This window comes from Nicotiana tabacum, chromosome 15 (assembly GCF_000715075.1).
Source record: "Nicotiana tabacum cultivar K326 chromosome 15, ASM71507v2, whole genome shotgun sequence".
Lineage (NCBI taxonomy): Eukaryota > Viridiplantae > Streptophyta > Magnoliopsida > Solanales > Solanaceae > Nicotiana > Nicotiana tabacum.
Window position 1 is genome coordinate 12901218 of NC_134094.1, and position 18254 is coordinate 12919471.

At 34.7% G+C, this 18254-nt stretch overlaps 1 protein-coding gene across 8 annotated transcripts; it reads right to left on the minus strand.

Annotated features, from left to right (window-relative positions):
- Nucleotides 1-887: 887 nt before the first annotated feature.
- Nucleotides 888-10678, minus strand: LOC107816701 (cis-abienol synthase, chloroplastic). 8 transcript variants are annotated; one of them, XM_075230455.1, is made up of 14 exons: nucleotides 10499-10678; nucleotides 10322-10383; nucleotides 9921-10200; nucleotides 8929-9109; nucleotides 7380-7600; nucleotides 4724-4844; nucleotides 4546-4643; nucleotides 4052-4266; nucleotides 3847-3956; nucleotides 3077-3175; nucleotides 2774-2989; nucleotides 2110-2251; nucleotides 1759-2007; nucleotides 888-1351 (listed from the first exon to the last, which is right to left on the minus strand). In XM_075230455.1, exons 1-14 carry the CDS (start codon nucleotides 10575-10577, stop codon nucleotides 1043-1045), a joined length of 2382 nt encoding a protein of 793 aa, XP_075086556.1. In that variant the 5' UTR covers nucleotides 10578-10678; the 3' UTR covers nucleotides 888-1042.
- Between the last annotated feature and the right edge of the window lie 7576 nt (nucleotides 10679-18254).

The window sequence follows — 18254 nt, forward strand, 5'->3', positions numbered from 1 at the left end:
TATTTATAGAGGTTTCACGCCGTTTCGTATTCAGGGATGACCCGCCGATGATTGATGCATGTTTGAAATCATGACGTCACGACTGACGGGACGTTTTGGATTCTTGGTTGTTTCTGTCACGGCGTATTGAAGAATGGATCGAAGTGCATATGTTATTTCTCGTCGTTTCAGTAAATTTACTCTCTGAGAAACGAGGGGACTATCTGTATACGGGTGAAACCGAGCCCGTTTGATACTTCGGTTCTCGATGGAGTAAATGGAGCAGAGATATGATCGTAAGAAACCGGAATCGGGGCAAGGAGCTCCTCGAGTCAGGTTCTGGGCAAAACACCTGCCCTCGGAAGAATCGGGGCCACATCCCCCAGGTCCGATTCGAATCCCAAAACTTCGGAGAACATCACGAGATAATCGAGCACGACTAGAGAAGGGTTGTGATATCCGCGCCCAGCCGGATGTCACAGCGTGAATCTCGGCACGTATCGGCAGAAAATATGTGATTAGCAAATGGTAGAATTTTACATTTTATGAAATTGTACTTAGGGTAAAACTCCCCTACTATCTAAATGGTCGTTTGACTATTCATTAGACACATTGTAACACGCATATCAAGGCAATATATTCTTATTTTCTCTTTTATTCAAAAGTTCTTACTTTTGTTCATCAGTTCTTCATTGTTGTGAGCCCGGGATCGAAGGCAGGCATTACATTAAACTGTTACTGAGTCTGAGATCACTCCCTTAATTGGTTTGACAATTTATTACATCATTTATCTGTTTAATCTAACATTATTTATTATTTGTATTGAATTAATCCACATATCCTTAAAACCACATATAAATTTAATTATTATCCGTTTTTATGGTAAACACTAATAATGGTAAATGCGCTTTAGTTAAAATAGCAGTGTAAGTAAGTTTTTCCCATAGTAACAGTTGTACATTATTGTGCACAACATAAAAGAAGTACAATTCGTCCATGCATCTAATAATATCACAACCAAGTTCCAAAGATTAGTAACATATTGTAAAAGATTTAAGGCATATTATGGGGAATATTGATTGAGTGGTTTGTAAATTACATCGTTGATATGGTTCTTGAATTCCTCTGGGAAGCGATACCCATCGCCATGTGTATGTATAGAATAAGCTGCGTTGATTGTCGTCCAAAAAAGATCCTTGCACACTTGTGGCAATTGGCTTTCTTTATTTTGTAGAACCATCCCTAGCAACTCTCTTCTCTTACTTTCCATCATTTCCTTTATCTGTCTTATAGCCTCTTCTTCAGAGATAGTTCCCTGACTTTGTGTTATTAATATTGATACCATATTTGTTGAACTTTCTGCTTGTTCTCTCTGCAAGAACACACGAAATAATAAGGATTAATGTTATAATTATATACTTGTATGTCTACTTGAAAAAAAAGCGTACAAAATAGATTCAACGTGGTCTGATCCTTCTAGCGCGAAAACTTAGTGAGACGAGCTTAATAAGAAGAAAATGAACCAGCAGCACATTATATTATATTAATTTATCAAATATCAATCTAGCCGGACAAGGCTTTGTTTTTGTGTCACTTCTCACTTTCAAATGTAAATTTTAGTAATTTTTGGAATAAAATTTGATTTGAAGAAGTTAGTGTTTCGAAAAAAGAATATTTTATGTAAAATTTTATCTCAGTTCAATATATTGAAAAAAGATTGTCAAAAATCAATAGCCAACATTTGATAAAATATTCTTCTAACGAAGAAAATAATATTACCTTGTAACTGTGTATATCATTAATCAATCGGGCCACAGCAGCTGTACAATTGCATAAGGCACTGACCTCAGAACTTTCTATGACATCCTTGGACAGTTTTGGTCCAAGAAGATATAGTGATGTGAGAACAAAACATGGAACACCAATAGTTACACATGCAACAGACAAGTACTCCTCTATGCTTGGGGTAGTTGATTTAATTTTCCAAAGGTCCAATTCCACCAGCATACACTTCAACATATCAATCCACTATAACAAGATATATTTCTAGTCAATCGAAAAGAAAGAAATATAAGCATGAAAAAAAAATTGATTTAGAGAATATATAATAATTAATGTACTTCTTCATACCAAGTTAATAAGGTGATCTTTGACACATCGACCTTGCTTAGTTTCCGCCTTTGCCGCAATTTCCTCTACCATTTTGTAAAGTGCCAAAAAGAAAATTCTAACCCTCTCTGAACGGAATCCGACGGTTGAGTATCCCTCCCATCTATAGTGAAAGTGTTAACATAATATGTGAAAGAGTATGAGTATCTAATCCAAAATTTCAAGGTAATCGGGTGGAGTATCTAAGGGACAAGTGTAACATTCTCTAATACTCTCTTGCAACACAGCCCGGTTCTACGGTTTGTTTCTGTTTTGGTTATTATTTTTAACGTAGAAAGAGAAGAGTCTCAACAAATTGTGATCTTCAAGAGTTAAGTAGATTAGGCTCAACATGATAATTGATAAGTTAGGCCATAGCAATGTTAGTGGCTTAATGGTCTGAATGAAAAAAAGAAAGTTTTGGCTCTGATACCATGTGAAAGAATATTAGTATAAATCCAAAACCATAAAGCTATGAATGAAGTAGCCTAGGATCATTTGAACCCTTTTAAAAGCCCGTACAAAATTGATGAGGGACAAGTGTAACATTCTTTATCATAAACTCAAGTGCCTCTAAAAAATGTGAGTTGAACAACATAGGTCAAAGGATTTTGTTGATATATTATAAGAAAAGAGATAACAATACCTCTCTACTAATTCGATGATGTTTTGCAGTTCTTCTTTGCAAATAAAACAATCGAAGAAATCATCCACCGCTGTTATTATTATGGCGTACTTTGCATATGCTAGACGAGCATCAGCATATTCAGGTTCAAAGAGTATGGCAGCAATTATGAAGTAACTAGTGTATAAGTACTGTTGTGATAATCCTACTTGTTCGAGTTTGCAATCTGTGAACCACCTACATTCATATATATATATATAATTATCAACAAAATGAAGTTGTTTAAGAATGACAAGGTCTAGTCAAGCTAACCAGTGTAGATACCTTTTCATCTGTTGAAGTTCTTCTTTGTGTCGGGTTTGGCACAAGTTAAAATCGTGTTCTGAGAACTTTAGCAAGTCTATGTTGTTAATACCGGAAGACCTAAAAGAGAGAAAGAGAGAGACCCCACATAATAATATGACCAATTTTTAAGGACTTCCAACTTCGATAGAAAATGTACCATTACATTTTATTTAAAGTAGCTTGTATTTTTTCTTGCTACCCATATTAAGCGTTAGCATACCAATGTTCACTGACATATGTTGTTTAAGTTGAAGGCGGTGGGCATTGCTACAACCGTAACTCTGATCCGCCCATATACAGATGTGGATCTAGGATTTTCAGTACATGAATGTATTACTAAAATAAAAAGAGGAAAAAATATATTAAATAGAAGCATGGATGCCAATAGTTAATATTATACCAATTTTAAAAAATATGTACATAAAATATCTAATTTTGAGGAGATCATGGGTTTGCGTGCCCCATAATCTCTCCTATAAATCTTTCCCTGTCCACACGTTTAAATGCAGAAGAGAATAATAAGAATAAACAAAACATATATACTACTTTTAGTAAGAGTTTACGTTACATACATCATTAATGTAAAGTTTTTTTAACCGTCACTCAAATAATATTTACAGGTAAGCCTCCTTAAAATGTGAGATTTATAATCTTGAAAACAATATAGATTACCTGCAATAATTGGCAAATGTAACCCGCTGACGGTACATATTATCTAAAATCTTATAGTAATAGTGTCAGAATTATACCTGTAAGCCGCTTTTAAGATCTTAAAACTGTCCATTTTGTATGACTCGATGTAACGTCTAGTTTCCACTCGATCAAATGTGCCATAAAATTTCCTCATAGCAAATTCCATCTGATATTTAATTGACTCGCTAGTAATGGAATATCATAAAATTGAAAATTACAAAGAATGTTTTTTGAATGGCCTAATTTATATACAGGTGATACCTCCTTCTTTGACCTATCAGGGATGTGCTTGTCCAAGAGTTTTTGCTCCATAAAATTCCTTGTCCAAGTACTTATTTTATCTAAAATGTGATCTTTCCTTTCATGAATAGCCACCTGTGAAGCTCGGTGAAGTTCGAGAATTGCAACGTGATTCATAAGTTTCCCACTTGATGTTGTAAAGAAATGTTCTTGGTCGACAAATCCTTCAAGTTCTTCTGCAGAAAGAAAGTAACAATTTATTGGTGCATAAGTAAAAGGACAGCCCGGTGCATTAAGCTCCCGCTATGCGCGAGGTCCGGGGAAGGGTCGAACCATAAGGGTATATTCTAAGCAGCCTTACCCTGCATTTTTGCAAGAGGCTATTTGCACGGCCTGAACTTGTGACCAACAACTTTACCAATTACGACAAACAACTTTACCAATTACGACAAGACACCCCTTATATTATTGGTGCATAGGTAAAAATTTAATTTTCTGAGTTTTTAGTTACAAACCTGAGGAAACTTCATAGTTATTCATCCGTAAAAGTCGAAACGCCATGGCACAATGAGCAACGTCTGAAAAAATTTCTTCATTCTTTTCTAGCCAAAGCCTATTCATAATTCAGCATTAATATTAATAAAAGTTTTAAAAAGATAAATTGTATAAACCATGAAGATCATTTCAAATTACCTGTATATTTCATCTAGTACTCTTTTGACTTCTGTTTTAAAATACCGATCTACTCCAAGATTTTGAAGGGCATCAACTAAGAAGAGATTTGAATGTATCTTTGTAGGGCAAATAGTGGGGACTATAAGAATAACGAAAAAGATTATATTAGTAATGCTGAAATATGTAGCTTAGACAGGTTGTACAGTGTATTATTTAAAGGAGTACACTTCTAGAAGGTTCATAAATTAGTGTTAGTTATTGATCTTTGTAATTAGCTGTTAGTTAGTTATTGGTTAGAAGTTAGTTTACAGTGTCTTTAAATACTCAGGTGTACAACTCATTATTAGTTAGATGATTTAGGATCGAGAGGATTTTGACCAAGGGTTCATTTGGGTCATACAAGGCAAGTTTTTATCGATGTTTTGTGCTCATTAAAGTTAATTAATTCTAGTATTAACATTGAAACTTCCTTTAGTTTGCTAAATTTTATTAAATCAACCAAAAACACCAAAAGAGAGATTTTCTAGGATTTTCTTACAAAGATAATTTTTACTACATGAACCTTATTTATGAAGTATAAGTGAGTGTTTTAATATTATTTATGAGCTGAAAAAGTAGTTAGAAGGGTGGAATAGATGAACCCTCCTATCATAGCTTTGACACTGAAAGTTTATTAATAGGGAAGATGAATAGTGTTGGACTTATTTGAACGATATCGTTTTGAACTTCTAATGAAATGGCTAGATTCCATAACACATTTAATAGATGAATTGGAGTTAAAATTCAAGGATTGATATCAAATGGTGAAATAAGAATTTTTGTGAAAGTCATGTGAAGTTGGACCTAAGTGCTACTTACTTAGTTGGTATTGTTATGAAGCGTTATTGATATATGAACTCATATATCACTACTAAAAAACGGCCAATTTCCGACCGAAATATTCCGACCGGAAAAAGTAGTCGCAAATTTCTGACGAAATCGGTCGGAAATTGCATAAAAATATATTTTTCAATTTTTAATAATAATTACGGCTGATATTCCGTCTATATCCGTCGTAAATTTTGGCGAAAAATACCGCATAACTGTTATCGACTAATTCGGTCGGAATTTTTTATTAAAACGAGGTTCGACTATTTGACCTATTTTCTTTTAAAACCCCCCTGACCCCTTTCTTTTTTCTTTCCCTGTTTTCTTCCTTCTCTCTTCTCTCTCTCACACTCAAACCTCCCCTCTCCCCCCCACCCAACCCGCCGCTGCCATCACCAATGCCACTCACCGGCGATGCCGCCTCGCTGCAGCTCCGTCGACGACCCTCCACTGCCAGAAATTCATGAGAAAACATGGGCATGATCTATCTGATGATGAGGATGAACAAACTGAATCTGATGTGTAGTAGTTTAGGTGTGGTATTTTGGTTGATTGGTAAACTTGATTGTGAGAGACAACTTTATGTTTTATTTTTAAACTTGAATGTGGGCTACTATTTGGATATTTTTATGTCCAAAATTGTTAGGTTTAATGGTTGGTATTGTTAGTTTAGGTTGTGTTAATGGTTGGTTTAGATTATTTTAATAGTTGGTATTGTTAGTTTAGATTATGTTAATGATTGGTATTGTTGGTTTAGATTGTGTTAATGGTTGATTGGTTGTTGGCGTTATTATATTGTAATAGTTTGACACGTGGTGTAGCTCCAAATTGGGCAGAATGCTGCTCAGTTTTACAGAAAATTCCGACTGATTTCCGACGGAAACAGTCGGACAGCTGCCCACATTTTGCCAAAAATTCCCAGATTTTCGACCGATGCGGTCGGAAATTTTAAAAAAAAATTAAAAAGTTTTCGACGGATTTCGTCGGAAATTAAATAAAATATATTTTTTAAATATTAATTTCCGACCGATTCGGTCGGAAATTATATTTTTTAAATATTAATTTCCGACCGATTCGGTCGGAAATTATATATTTATATTATTTAATTTTAAATAAATAATTATTTTATTTATATTATTACGACTGATTCGGTCGGTAAATTCCGACCACTTTGGTCGGAAATTTGAAAATATTTGGTCGTCTAACCTTTCGAACGTTCCGACTACTTTGGTCGGAAATCACTAACGGATTTGATCGAAAATTATTTTCCGACCAACTGTTTTTCGACCGACCAATTTTGGTCGGAAAGTAGTAGGAAATTCGTGAATTCCGACTGTTTTGGCGGTCAGAATTCTGCCATTTTCCACATATATGTAGATATCCCTTTGTTGATGACGTCCGAGCTTTTTAAATAAATTGGTTCATCGTAGTACTATGTCAGAGTTTGGACTTGAGAGGTAAGTTTATTAGACTTACTCTTCTTGTGATTTTCTCTAAAGCATGATTTGAGTCAATATGTGAGTTGTTCGTAGATGTACATTTGTACTTGTGGGGAGAAGCGGTAAGGATGTCACCATGCGTCACAAGCGCTAAATTATCATACTAACATAAATTTCTTATCAGTAGAAGTACTTTATATTTTCTAGTACCCTAAAACTATTAGTCTCCTATCAAACATATCGAACATATAGTAAACATACTAACATAATTAAAACTTAATTCCAACGAATTCTAAGAAGAGATATGAAAAGTATTTTCCTTTAGGCAGATAATGGGGAAGTATTGAGATGATCTTAGTAGTGCATACCCCAATTATCGTGCAGTTTCAAGATTGAGTTCAAGTACCCAAAGCATTTCTCATCGTACTGATGGTAAATCAAGGCAGCTGCAGTAGTGGCTGGTGAATCAAAGAGCGACCCGTTGTGTCTCTGACGAAGCATCATCTCTTTCCAATGACATAATTCACCGAGCCCTTCAGCAAAATATTCTACATTTGCCATATTCCCCTCGAATTCATTCTTTAAGGCTCTATTGGTTAAAAAATGGCCCAACAAATTGATGAGTTGAAGCTAGAGTATCAAAATCTAGTACTCCTTTCGTTTCAATTTATGTGAACCTATTTTCTTTTTAGTCTGTACAAAAAAAGAATGACCTCTTTCTATTTTTGGAAGGGGTGAGTGTTGCAGTCATGTTTAAATTAAAAATGAAGTTTTGCACTCTACAAATTTTAAACTATTTTTTTTTGCTTTATCATTCTTCAGAATGACATTTTCCCAAGAGACTTACTCCATAAAGTTAGGAGTTTTATAAGTCAATTTACAAATCTGCATACAAATTCGTGGAGAGGGCAAATTCTATATTCCTTTGTTCCATTTTATATGACATGTTTTTTTTAATGTCTTTTCACAAAAGAAGAATCCCATTCTTTATTTGATAACTTTTTGTAAACTTTTAATTTATCCTTAATGAGATACTTTTATAATCAAATAAATGCTATGTCATGTGTAAGTCTAGCGCACTTTAGACATGTGGCAAAAGTCATTCAATCTTCCTTAAGTTCAGTACCTAGTCAAACACCGTCGTATAATTGTTCGTGTGATCGATTAAAGGCAAGACAAATGAAGTTAGTACTTTTGGTCTCAATAATTACAGGCAAAAAATTACAGTTATTATATACCACCATGGGAGACTTTATGTGGTAAAATTTGAATTACTATGGAGTTTGAAATAAAGGATACTTTTGAAATTTATGATAAAAAAATCATAGACATTTGTGAGGATATATATAAAAATTTCTCATTAAGAATAAAAATGAGAAGTTTAATCTTCTCAAATTTAGAAAGTCACTATTTTTTATAAAATGGACCAAAAACAAAATGTTGCCGCATAAATTGAAACAAAGGAAATAACTATCACTTATAAGTTGTTTCAAAATTTATGTTAGCTTTTTACTGTTTGGACGGATGAGTAGATGTGTAAACTTCTTCCAAAAGATTATTAACTACTAGTAGTACATTTACCTCTCCTACCCTCTATGATATTTCCTTTCATGCATATATCCATTCGTTTTTCCTATTTCTAGTCATTTATCTTTCCAATTTCAACAAAGTTTTTTTGATATTTCTCTTTGTCATGTTTGATTATTGATCTATAGATATAAAAAATATGTCCTTTTTCTTATTAATATATGAATCGAATGAGATTACGCTTAGGCCTTTTATTAAGATTTAGCTTCAGACGACTAATATTGTTGAACTTCCCCTATAATTGTTTTATACATTAGGAGTTTTTGCGCAAGGCTGCAAAACTAATAATTTCCATAATATGTAAAATGACCATTTAATAAAGAAGCATACCTTTCAATTGTTAATTCACGTTCGCAGAGCATCATATTTACAAGGTTAGGATCCAAAGGTAGATCCAAATTAAGTTTCTCTGCATAGTTGATCATGCAGGGAAATATAATTTCAAATCCTAAAGGTGAAATCTGATCCTTGTTATCGACTGCCCAACCATGCGTTTCAATAAAGCCAAGGCCTAAAAGAAAAATGAAGGAACTATTCAAGTAATTAATAATACTACAAAATGCAAACTCCTTTGCTCACTCTTTCTTGAACCATGTCAATAGCATTACTTGTTTTTGCACATCGTCTAGATACTTGACAATTATAACATGCAAGATGGTAACTAAACATTTTATTCTGCTTAGTGTTTACACAAACTAATGAATGCATGCATCTTTTATTCATATATTATATTATTATTTAACCATATGGTTAAGTGATATACACACATTCTGTTTTTCTCTTTAATTTTTCTCTACTAAGGTTAATTTTTTTTAATTGAAGCCATTCACCCTGCGCTATGCTGGCCCATGATGATGGGGTTCGGCATTATCTCCTACCTTATATAGTAAAAATAAATTAATTAGTACACAGATGGGAGACATAAAATCAAAACCGCTTCAAACAAGATACAGACAAGCAAACTTCTTACTGTTGGTCTGTGACCTGTTACAAAGGACCACCCTGAACGCTTGCTAATGGGAGATCAATTAGCTTACAAGATATATCTTTTATTCATATATTATTTAACCTTTGGAGCTAAGCTACACTAAGATATATAATTGATTTGTAAACAATTAAAATTTTAATATTTTGACACTACACCGAAAAAATTAATTCAAATGATGTAATTTCTTCAGGTCAGTTTTAAAATGAGTGACACCTTTATATATTTGGACAAAATTTAACTTTAAATTTTTTGTTTTATAACCAAAAAAATATCATTGCATATTTACGACCACAAATTTCAAAGAAATCGTTCTTCTAAACTCGGTGTCATTTACCTCTTTGGACTTGGTTATCTCCAATTCTCCATTTGCGAAGGGCAAGCAAAGATGCTAGAGTGGAAGAAAGGGAGTCTTTTACAAGCAATGGATGGCTAGGATTTAGGCCCCAAGATCCATCTTCTCTTTGATTTTCAAGAATCCAATCTAAGCACTGAGGAAAACATGGTTGGTTCATAGAATATCTTGAAGGGACCATAGCTACCCATGCTGTGTCATAGGAAGAAGGAGATAGCTCTATTTTTCCAAATGTTTCCCTTATTCTCTCCTTTGCCTCTTCCTGCAACCACCATTGCTTTATTAAGGGCATTTACACAAATGGCCTTTTCTAGGCCACTTTTTAAAATTCTGTCTCAGTTACTCCAGTTGGCTAAATTTGTATGCAAAAAGAAATAGCATACCATTGATGAAGCAGTACTGTGGCTGCATCTTACTCTACATGGTCTGTGGCAAATTGCATCTTCTTCGAACAAGGAGACACAGAAATTTTATCAAAAAAGAGACTGAAATTAGTTATAAAAGAATTGAATGATACTTATCTTCTTGTAACGTATAGTAATAAAAATTATGTGTCTTACTGGTTACTGAACCTAATTTGATATTTCCCAACTTATGATCAGGAAGTGGTATGATTTTGCTTCTCAGTCCAAGTATCATTCTAAACGGCAAACTCGGTTTTTTCTTTCTACTTTTTTTTGGGGGGGGGGGGGGGGGGGGGGGTGGGGGGACAGGGAAATGTAGAGAGATATAGAGAGCACAAGAGTAGAATGGTATATCAATGTCGAACTATTTATAGTTTATTTGGCAATATTTTTTTAATCCATTAAAAAAATAACTTTCTAATTTATAAATAATTTAATTTAAACTTTTAATTTTATTTTTAATAATAAGATAAGATTTCGTAATAATACAAATGTTATATCTTTTTTAAGACTAGAAGTGTCACAAGTTTCAAAAAAATCTTCCTTTCTTTTTAACATGAAATATTATGTATGTATTGTCACGGGTCCTACTAATACCATCACATATATGGAAAAACTACTATACTCAAAATGGGCTGAAATTCAGCCAAAATTCAATATATGGGTTACAGAAAAAAATTATGTTCATTTATTAGCCGATTTCATATTAAAACAATAATAAATGTGAACGGCTAGATTTTAGTGCTATTGAGAGCTATCGATTGAAATCTTCTGTTTAATGACTAGACTAGACTATAGAGTAGCAATTAAACAAATTATATTATTTCCTTTACTTTTCTAAAAAGATCAGACCACCAAGTGTGGCGAAGGATTAGGCCTGATCCCTACTCATAGATTATTAATAACCAAAAAGGGAATATATTGAAGAGAGACACTACATGCCTAATCTGCATATTTACGTACAAGATGATGATTCAAAAGGTTCAATCCTTGAAAAGCAGTAATCAACACATCAGAAACTATGCTAAGATTGAGCACATTCCTCTCCTTAATTACAATTTGGATGTGGTATAGTAATAGTTGAAATTTAACCTCGGGTGATTCTTGTTGTATACGGGTGGTACCTCGGTTGTGGTTCTTGTTGTGTACAAGGTGGTACCTCGTCCATAATTCTTGTTGTTTATCTCATGTTGTAAAGAGTTATTGGTGAAATACTCGTTGTTGTTTTTATTCTTCCTTGTCTTATCAGTTTGGATCCGTATTTGACTTTGGTGGTTCCCTTTAATTGCTTCCATTATATTATCTATGCTTACAAATTCTGGTATTAGTTTACATTTATCGGCTATTTTTAATTTAAGCGGCTGAGGGAGCTACCATTAGGCGCAGTTCATTACCGTTTTTGCCATCAATAAACACAAGCACTGTTTTGTTTCTTAGGTGGCATAAGGAAGACTAAATAATCTCATCATATATTATACATAAATCAGTCAATGCAATTTAACCAATATGTTAGGATCGAAAACTCGGGTAATGCGTAATTTAGCCAAACAACGGTATAATGGCAATAACAAAGACAATGAAAGTTGATAACAATGACAATTAAAGTAGATAAAGAAGACAAAAATTTAACGTGGTTCGGTCAAAGTGACCTACGTCCACAAGCAGAGATGAGCAATTTACTATAACAATAAGAATACAAAAGAGAGTATAAAATTAGAGTAAACACTCTAATTAATCCCAAATACCCTAAGAGAATAACCTCACAAGATCACTCCAAAGAAAGGATTCACACAAGTACTTCCCAACACTAACTCTCATACAAAACACTCTTAATAAAGGAAGAAAGGAAGAAACAAGAATTGAAGACAAGTCTTGTTGGTGTGTCTAAAATGAACTAATGGCCTTCCCTTTTATAGGCAAAAAAGTCTTGGTCTCTTAGGTGTAAAAGAAGAGATACAACTTGTGCAAATGATGTCCAACACACAATGCAATATTTTTGGGTCCCAAAGAATATTGCCAACAAAGTCTACATTTTGCAAAGATACTTATGTTTATGTGAGATGGACTCCATTAGCCAAAATATTGGCCATAATTACAAATCTCTACCTTGGCATAATTTTGGGTGATATAGTAAAATTTTTCCACCTTCTCCGCAAAAGCCCCAATGGGCATATGTCAAAATTTAATGCCATCAAAATCAGACAAGTTGTCTGATACCGAAAATGTAGTAAGGCCTATAACAGTGGATCCCAATAAAGTACACAATGAACTAGATCTGTGTGCTTTCATGATCACACGAGCACCATGAGAAACTTTCAGAACTCCACCTTCACCTGTGTACTTGCACCCAAGAGATTCTAGAGTGCCCAAAGAGATGAGATTTTTCTTCAAGTCAGGGGCATGTCTAACATTAGTGAGAATTCTCACCACACCATCGTGTATTTTGATTCGGACTGTACCTTTTCCAAAAATATTGCAGGCAGCATTGTTGCCCATCAAGACAACTCTACCTCCAATAGATTCATATGTGGTAAATAAATACCGATTGTGACACATATGATAAGAACAACCCGAATCTAAAATCCACTCATTGTTAGATTTGAAACTATTATTAGTTGCTAAAAAAATAGTTCCCTTAGTCTCATCAGCAGCTACACTTGCTTCGGCAGTGTCAGTATTTTTGTGCTCATTTTTCCTTTCCTTATGCTTTTCTTTATTTTTCAGCTTATAGCATTCAGAGATATTGTGACTTTTCTTATGACAATAGCGACACTCTAAATTATTGTATCTAGATATGGAGTCGGATTTACCCCTAACAAACAAGCCAACTTTCGCTTGAGTTCCACTAGCTTCCCCAGTAATATCACTATCTATCTATTATTTTAATTTTAAAATAGATTTAATATCCTTATAAGATATATTATCCTTTGCATAAAGCATAGTATCTCTTATATGCTTAAAAGATGGGGGTAGAGAACAAAGCAGTAACACGGCTTGATCCTCATCTTTAATTTCAACATCTATATTACTCAAATCCATAAGAATGGAATCAAAGGTGTCAAGATGAGAGAGAATAGAGGTACCTTCTCCCATACGAATTGTATAAAGCTTCTGCTTCAGGTAAAGTCTATTTTCTATCGTCCTCTTCATATATAAGGTTTTCAATTTTTTTCACATGCCTTTAGCTGTGATTTCTACAGAAACTTCACGTAAAACCTCATTTGAGAGATTTAAATAAATACCTGCTTTTGTCTTTTTGTCTATGATGGCAAACTCCTCGTCCGTTATTTTATCCGACTTCTTCTCCTTTCCTTGCAATGCCAAGTCTAAGCCATCCTGAATTAGGATAGCTTTCAACTTTAATTGCCACATTCCGAAGTTTGCACTTCGGTCAAATTTCTCAACATAGGTCTTTGTTAGAGTCATTTTGGCTATTGAAACTAACTCGGTTAGATCCAGCTCTGATACCAATTTGTTAGCATCGGGAACTCGAGTAGTGCGGAATTTAGCCAAACAACGGTATAATGGCAATAACAAAGACAATGGAAGTTGATAGCAACGACAATTAAAGTAGATAAAGAAGACACAAATTTAACGTAGTTCGGTCAAAGTGACCTACGTCCACAAACATAGAGGAGCAATTTACTATAACAATAAGAGTACAAAAGAGAGTACAAAATTAGAATAAATACTCTAATTAATCTCAAATACCCTAAGAGAATAACCTCATTAGATCACTCCAAAGAAAGGGTTCACACAAGTGCTTCCCAACACTAACTCTCATACAAAACATTCTTAATAAAGGAAGAAAGGAAGAAACAAGAATTGAAGACCATTTTTATATTTTTCGTAAATACGGGTCTCAGCCCATTTTCATATTTTCACTGCACCTCGTGCCCATAATTAAATCATCATATTTCCCCAGCACCTCGTGCCCTCATTTCATATCACAACTGCACGGACAATTCACGTGTCAATTATCATTATCATTTCATCACAGCACCTCGTGCCCATATTTTATATCACAATTGCACGGACAATTCACGTGCCAAATATCTTCATTATTTACTCACGACACCTCGTGCCCACATTTTATTTTATAAACCGCCTTGCAATAGCCACAGGCTCTTAATTTCAACATAAATCAGATTGTTATCAATTTACCAACAACAAGACAAATGGCACAAGGTATAAAAATAAACACAAGAAAATCACAACATCACATGAAATTATCAACACCACAACCCCATATCATCACATATCGTCCCTGATAATAGCCACCTTTATCGCTCATATTGCCACCCTTATCACTCCTATAGCCACCCTTATTGCTCTGCCCAGACAATATCAATAGCCACCCTTATCGCTCCTATTTCCACCATTATTGCTCCTATAGCCACCCTTATCACTCCGCCCAAACAATATTCTAACAACCACAATAACAGTAAAATGCCACCCTTATACCCATATAATATCAACGGTGAAATGTCACCCTTATCTCCCCAAAATAACAACTCACACAACACAATAATTTACATGAGAAATTAACACAACAACATAATAAAATCAATTCATATCACAATTTGCCCAATGGCCACAACCAAATTATAAAGATATAACAAAATCAATTAATTTCACAACAAATAGCCCAAGGCTCCACACAATATATATAACACCCAAAAACAATCAATAGAAATATAAATTACTCAGCATAAAGCAAAACCTTCATTAATGCAAACTTAGATAATTATATAATCACTTATTCTTAAGCTCATTTAAATTAATTATTTGCATAAGATTCATATTAGAATTAATTTTCAAGAAATATTAAACCAACAATACTCACGAAATTTCATAAATATTTCAAGTAACAATCACATCAACTTATTATATAAAAATAAATTCAACAATAAGGATTTAGGCATGGCAAACAGATGATTTAATAGTTATCCACAATTTTTTAATTTACTACACAATAATGCCTAAGACTTTAATTCAATAAATTTTGCACGTATAAGCCCGAGTACGTACTCGTCACCTCGTGTACACTGCTTTTCACATTTTACAAATGGCACATAAGACTCAATGCCTAAGGGGTAATTCCCCCACTCGAGGTTAAGCAAGACACTTACCTTTTCGAAGTTAGGCCGATATTCCAAAATAGCATTCTTGCTTGAATTGGCCTCAGGACAGCTCAAATCTATCCAAATTAATTGTATAACTTCATTAAAATTCATCGGAAACAATTCCGGATAATAATACGTCGACTTAAAATTTTATTCTAAAAAGTCAAAAAAAGTCAACGCGGGGCCCGCCTCTAGGAACCCGACAAAAGTTTTATGAAATCCGAACACCCACTCCGATATGAGTTCAATCATACCAATTTTATTAAATTCCGACAACAACTCGACCTCCAAATCTTAAATTTTTGTTTTTGGAAGATTTTTCAAAAATCTTGATTTCTTCCATTTAAATCTAAATTAAACGATGAAAATAACCATAGATTCATGAAATATAATCACTTTCGGATATAGAATACTTACCCCAGTCGAAGTCGTGAAGAAATCCTTAAAATCGCCCAAAATCCGAGCTCCAATAATCCCAGTCGAAATGAAGAAATGACAGATTTTCAATTTTCAATCCTTAAGTTTCTGCCCAGGTTCGCAATTGCCATAAATGGTTCGCAATTGCGAATGAACAGTGTTTTCGCATTTTCATAAATGGTTCACAATTGCCATAAATGAACAGTGTTTTCGCAATTGCCATAAATGGTTCGCAATTGCGAATGAACAGTGTTTTCGTAATTTCCATAAATGGTTTGCAATTGCCATAATTGAACAGTGTTTTCGCAATTGCCATAAATGAACAGTGGTTTTGCAATTGCCATAAATGGTTCGCAATGGCGAATGAACAGTACCTCACCAGAAACCAGCAAACTCAAACTTCTCCGAAATGATCTAAAACCACCCCGAAACTCATCCGGAACCTCCCGGACACAAACCATATATGAATTTCATTCATAAAATACTCTACGGACCTGCTCGCGCACTCAAAACACTGAAAAGAGGTCGTCTTGACCCGATATTGACCATGGTCAAACTCCCAAATTTCTTAACTTTACTAGTCTTTCAACCAATGATCCAAAAATACACCTAAGCCCCTCGGGACCCGTCAAATCATACCAACAAGTCCTAAAACATCATACGATCTTAGTCGAAACTTTAAATTACATCAAACAATTCTAGAACCACGAATCATACCCCAATTCAAGCTTAATGAGACTAAGAAATTCCATCTTCTATATTTAATGCCAAAACCTATCAAATCACGTCCGATTGACCTCAAATTTTGCACACAAGTCATTAATGACATAATGGACATATACAAATTTTTAGAACTGGATTCCGACCCCGATATCAAAAAGTCAACTCCCCGATCAAACTTTTCAAAAATTCTATTTTCGCCATTTCAAGCCAAATTCCACTACGGACTTTCAAATAATTTTCCGGACACACTCCTACGTCCAAAATCACCATACAGAGCTATTGGAACCATGAGAATTTGAATCCGAGATCGTTTATTCAAAAGTTAACTCTCCGGTCAACTCTTTCCATTTATGCTTCTAAATAAGGATTGTTCTTTTAATTTAATTCCGAATCTTCAGTAAATCAAACTCGACCACACCCGTGGGTCATAATTTATATTGCGAAGCTGCTCGAGACCTTAAGTCACTGAACGGGGCGTTAATTCTTAAAACGACAAGTCGGGTCGTTACAGGAACCAAGTGTTCCGATTTCAACCCGAACACTACCAGATCCCAAACCAACCATCCCCGCAATTCATAATTTAATATAAGCACATACAGGGAGTTTTATTTAGGGGAACGGGGTTTTAAAAGTTAAAATGACCGGTTGGATCATTAAACATAACACTACGAACTCAAATATATGATTTATTCCAAATTACATGTCCAATTTCGTGGTAATAATTCAAAAATACCAATTTCTAGGTTTCTTTCAAAATCTCACAATTTTTACCAATTTTCATGCTTGAATCCATATAAAAATCATGTATTTGACTCACAATGTGAAGAAATCACTTACCTCATTATAGTTGATGAAGATGGCACTCCAAAATCGGCTCCCATGGATGAAATGAGATGAAAATAGGCCAAACCCCCATTTTTATAAAAACTTCATAGCCCAGACGACTTTTCGCATATGCGGTCATCGACCGCTGCTGCGGAAGATTCCTTGCTTCTGCGGAAAACCACTGCCAGCAGACCATCGCACCTACGGATATTCTTCTGCTCCTGCGCAACCGCAGGTGCGACACACCCAAGCGTATTTGGGAAAATTTCCGCACCTGCGGCCCTGACCTCGCTTCTGCGCATTCGCAGGTGCGCTGCTCAACTTCGCTTTTGCGACCTCATGCCCAGGCTTCCCAAGCCACTTCTACGGACCTCACCTCGCTTCTGCGAGGTCGCTTCTGTGACCAAACTTTCGTAGAAGCGGTTACACCAGCTGCTGCCCAGCTTCAGTATCTCCTAAGTCCAAAATGAAACTGTTATCCATTCGGAATCCACCCGAGGCCCTCGGAACCTTAACTAAATATACCAACACGTCCTAAAATACATTACGAACTTAGTTGTGCCTTCAAATAACATCAAACAATGCTAAAACCACGAATCACACCCTACTTCAAGCTTAATGAACTTTAAAACTTCAAAATTCTACATTCAACGCGTAAACCTATCAAATGAAGTCCGATTGACCTCCAATTTTGCACACAGGTCATAATTGATATTACGGACCTATTCTCACTTTCAGAATCGGAATCCGACCCCGATATCAAAAAATCTCCTCCCGGTCAAACTTCTCGAAAATCCTCAAAATTTCCCACTTTCGTCAAT